Raw genomic sequence first — 4796 nt, forward strand, 5'->3', positions numbered from 1 at the left:
AAGGAGTGACAGAGAGGGAGTGATAGAAAGGGACTGACAGAGACGGAGTGATAGAGAGGGAGTGACAGAGAGAGAGTGATAGAGATGGACTGACGGAGAGGGAGCAAGTGGCAGACAGGGAGTGACAGAGACGGAGTGAGTGATAGAGAGGGAGTGATAGAGAGGGAGTGCCAGGGAGGTCGTGAATGACAGAAAGGGAGTGAGCGAGTGAGGCTGAGTGACAGTGAAAGAGGAAGGATGGGTGTACAGTGAGTGTGTGCGAGTGAGTGAGGATGAGTGTGTAAGGGTGAGTAATCATGACTGAGGAGCGATGGTGAGTGTGGAGTGAGAGTGAATAAGTATGAATGAGTGAGGGCGGGTGATGAGCAAGTGATGGTGAATGAGGGTCAGTAAGGATCAATGAGAGTGAATGAGGGAGAGTAAGTGATTCTGGGAAATGGGTGACTGAGCTTGAGTGAGGCACGAGTGATGTATGAGTCAGGGTGACTGAGGATTCAGTGAGGAATGTCAGAGTAATGAGTGAGGGCCACTGAGAGTGTGATGGTGAGTGAGGGTTAGAGATTAGAATACTCATAGATTGATTTCAATGAGAAAAAAATCATTAATTATAGGATTTTAAACTAGTTTTGGAGGAAAACTGACTGGGGTCTGAAGTCAATACGATTTCTCTCCTTGATGGAAGAATGGGGCAGTTCAGAGAAAGCTTTGTTATCCCCATGTAAAAGCTTAGTTAGTGACACTTCCACAGGAGGGTCTGCTTCAGAATCTGCAGTTTATTAAAAGACTGAGAAAGTCTAATCTCACGGGGTTGGATTTTCCAGTGAGGGGCAATCTCTCTCCAATTACCATTCCAACGCTTCCTTTTTCTATAATAGAAGGGAACACCACAAAACTGAGAGGAGATTTCAATCAGGACTCCTTCAGAAATGCAGAACCGTATTTGTCTTGTGGAGCAGAAAATGTCACCAGAAGGCAAACAGCAGTCTCCAATGTTACAGCTGTCCGCTGCCACCTTCTGCAATTCAAAAGGAAACTTTCAATGTAATTTGAGGTTGAAATGTAAAGAATCACAGGCAGCCACTTTAGTAGATGCTGTTAAAATGTAAGGACGTCAGTTAAGTGTGAGGGTTCAGTGCTGGGAGGGTAGGGAGCCAGACTGGTAAAGGGATTGAGTAAATTGGATGCCGGGTTGAGAGTGCCAGCTCAGTAGGATACCAACTAGGACGGGGTTAGAGTGACAGGTGCAAGTGTGCCAGGTGGGAAAGGGTTCAGATGTGGAGTGGGGGAAGAGGGGAGCAAGTCAGGGAGTGGGGAGGGGACTTTTATTTAATTCATTCATGGGATGAGAGCACTGGGCTGGCTCAGCGAGCATTAAAACCCCGCCAAATGAGGACAGATGGTAGATGGGAGTCAATCACATTGATGTGTGTCTGGAGTCACATGTGTGCCAGAGCAGGTAAAGACGGCAGTTTCTTTCCCAAAAGGACATTAAAGAATCAAAATTGGCTTTGCTCTGGGTTTTAGATCTTTTGTAAAGTCTTGTAACTTTAGATAAAAATTGGATTGATTTATTTTAATTTTTCTTTTGTATTGCGAAATAAATTCCTGTTTTATTGTTGAAAATAAAATTAATAGGCTTGTGTGTCTTGATTCAGTGAATCACAAACAATTCAGCTAAAAGGCACATAACCTATTGGGCCAGATTTCATTTTGAGTTCTGTCTTATCGAGAGTTCTCACCTGCTGGGATCATAACCGCATGGTGATGTGAGAATTCCCTGAACTTCTTCATCTTTCTCTGTTACAAGTAATTTCATGGATCTGCTTTCATGCTTGCAGAGCTATTTTACATCATCTTCAATGGCTCTCTGTCATTTTTATAATATGATGGTTGCAACTGCCACAGAACGCCAATTGGATGGGAACAAAGGGCTGATACAAGTTCAGCCTAAATACATACAGAGTTCTTGCCTCTGAATCAGAGACCCTAGGATCAAGTCGCACTCCAGGACCAATGGCCAAGGAAGATAAATTCATAATGAGGCCAAATGAGTTTAGATTTTAGATTCCCTACAGTGTGGAAACAGGTCCTTCGGCCCAACAAGTCCACACAGACCCTCCGAAAAGCAACTCACCCAGACCCATTCCCCTATATTTACCCCTTCACCTAACACTACAGCAATTTAGCATGGCCAATTCACCTAACCTTCACATTTTCGGAGACATTTTTGTCACTCGCTCCCTCTCTCTCACTCCCTCTCTGTCACTCCCTCGCTGTCACTCGCTCCCTCTCTCTGTGGGAGTTGATGATCATTAAGCTGTAAATCCCTCTGATACCCCTATGGCAGGCAGGAAGAGTGGGAAATGTTGCAGCCCTTAAGCCCTCATCCCTGTGTCTCTCAGACGGTGCAGTACAAATGTAATGAGGCAAACTTGATTCAGGAGTTCAAGGTCAAGGAATCCCAAGGAACCAGTGACCATGATACGACAGAATTCACATGGCAGTTCGAGAAGGAGATGATTGAATCATGTGTAACAGGATTACAACTGAGCAAAGGTTATTACAAAGAGGTGAGGGAGGAGCTGGCCAGAGTTGATTGGAAGGGAGTTCAGAAGGGAAGATGGTGGAGCAGCAATGGCAGGGGTTCTTGGGGTAATTTGGGAGGCACAACAGGAATTCATCCCAAGGAAGAAGAAACATACTCAGCAGAGGATGAGGCAACCATAACTGACAGTAGCCTCATTATGCCGTGGTCAAATGACCTTTGTTGTCTCGCTCTTACCTTTCAAATCTCTAAAAAACCTATTGCAATCCTCTTTTCACTACTAGATAGCGTGCTCACATCTTTCATCTTCTCCACCTCGTTACTTTTTCAGTCATGCTCTGCTGGTCCTTAAAGATTTCCCAGTTCTCTTGTTTCCCACTCATCTTCACCATGTTGTCTGGTTTTAACTTTGCTTTTGTTCATCCCTGACTCCAGCCAGAACTTCAAGAGGATCCAGGGGCAGAGGTGAGTGTAGGAAATAGGGCTGGGGAAGCTGAATGGTCTGAAAGTGAATAAATCACCCAGACCAGATGGAGTACAGTGCAAAGTTCTGAAAGAGATTTCAAAAAGATTTTAGAAAGACAGGGGGCAAGTCTTTAACACAGAGAGTGGTTCGGGCCTGGAATGCACTTCCAGAGGAAGTGGTGCATGTGGGGACCGTTACAACATTTACAAGATATTTATACAGGTGCATGAATGAGAAAGGTTTGGAGGAATCTGAGTCAGGCACAGGCAGGTGGGACTGGTTCATTTTGGGATTTTGATTGGGATGGACTGGTTGGAGCTGAAAATGTGTTGCTGGAAAAGCTCAGCAGGTCAGGCAGCATCCAAGGAGCAGGAGAATCATCGTTTCGGGCATGAGCCCTTCTTCAGGAATTGGTTGGACTTCATGGACTGGTTGGACCAAAGGGTGTGTTTCCAGCCTGTTTTACTCCATGAGATAGCTGAGGAGATTGTAGAGGAGATGGTGGTGATCTTTCAGGAATCACCCGAGTCAGGGAGGGTCCCAGAGGACTGGAAAATGGCTAATGGAACACCTTGCAATAAAGATGGATAGGGTCCTGATAGTAAAGGGAGCAAGGGTTAGAGGGAAAAGGCAGAAGAATGGGATTGAGAAAAATGTCAGTTGTGATCAAATGGTAGAGCAGATATGATGGACTGAATGGCCTAATTCTGCTCCTCTATTTTATGGTCTCATTGTCCGAGTCCCACTGCACATCCTTGACAACAAAATACTCTCTGAAGCTGTTGGTCAGCACAATGTAACACGAAAGAGCAAAGCTCAGATGTTGTCCAAAACAATTTGGTTTCTAATTAGTGGCTGGAATCCACAACAACTATTGATTATATCGAGGAGATTTTGTCATGGCTTCGTTTCCAGGTGATTATTTTGAGGTTTCTCATCTATTCTGATCTCAGTTATTTTCTATTCACAGATCAGGATACATGGCCAGTTCTTTTCCAATCCCCTGAAGCAGTGACGGTGACTGAGGGTGGGACAGTGACATTTCACTGTGATTTGTGGAGCAGTAATGTCGATAACACCGTGGACAAATATGATGTACACTGGCACCATTCCCGAGGCGGGCCGGTCATACTGAGTCATTATCAAAACGGCAGTGTTTACCGATCGAAGCGGCGGTACTCTGAGCGGTTTCAGCTTTCCAGAAATGTGACCAGTAACAGCTTCATTCTGACCATCAGAGAGCCGCAGCTCAGTGACACCAATACCTACATCTGTCAGATTTGGGGGGATATCTTTGGGAACGGGGCCCGGCTGAATGTGACCAGTAAGTATTCTCTAATACAATATTGATTTGATTGCCAGTGATTTCACCATGGAAGCATCCTGTTTAATTAACATTTTATAAACTTTATAACAGACCCAGGCCCCGAACTCTCAAACCCCCTCCACAAGCTCTTGGCCCCTCCCACGGGTTCCCAAACCCTGTCCCCAGCAGAAGCAGCACAGTCAGCTCACTGCCCTGGATCACAGATCATTCCCCTGACTCCTTCCAATCGGTCAGGGAGTGACAGAGAGGGAGTGATAGCGAGGGAGCGAGTGACAGAGTGAGTGACAAAGAGGGAGCGACAGAGAGGGAGTGAGTGACAGGGAGGGAGTTACATAGACGGAGAGATAAAGAGGGAGAGACAGGGAGGGTGCAAGTGATAGAGAGGGAGTGACAGAAAACGAATGACAGAGAGGGAGTGACAATTAGGGTGCAAGTGACAGGGAAGGAGCAAGTGAGAG

At 45.7% G+C, this 4796-nt stretch overlaps 1 protein-coding gene across 1 annotated transcript in view; it reads left to right on the forward strand.

Annotated features, from left to right (window-relative positions):
- The window catches only part of LOC122553155, a 32678-nt gene that overhangs the window by 2131 nt on the left and 25751 nt on the right, over positions 1-4796 (forward strand). Inside the window, exon 3 of the mRNA XM_043696743.1 lies at positions 3982-4335. Coding sequence (XP_043552678.1) covers positions 3982-4335 — 354 coding nt within the window. The remainder of the gene's footprint in view (positions 1-3981; positions 4336-4796) is intronic.

The sequence above is a fragment of the Chiloscyllium plagiosum genome, chromosome 9 (assembly GCF_004010195.1).
Source record: "Chiloscyllium plagiosum isolate BGI_BamShark_2017 chromosome 9, ASM401019v2, whole genome shotgun sequence".
NCBI lineage: Eukaryota > Metazoa > Chordata > Chondrichthyes > Orectolobiformes > Hemiscylliidae > Chiloscyllium > Chiloscyllium plagiosum.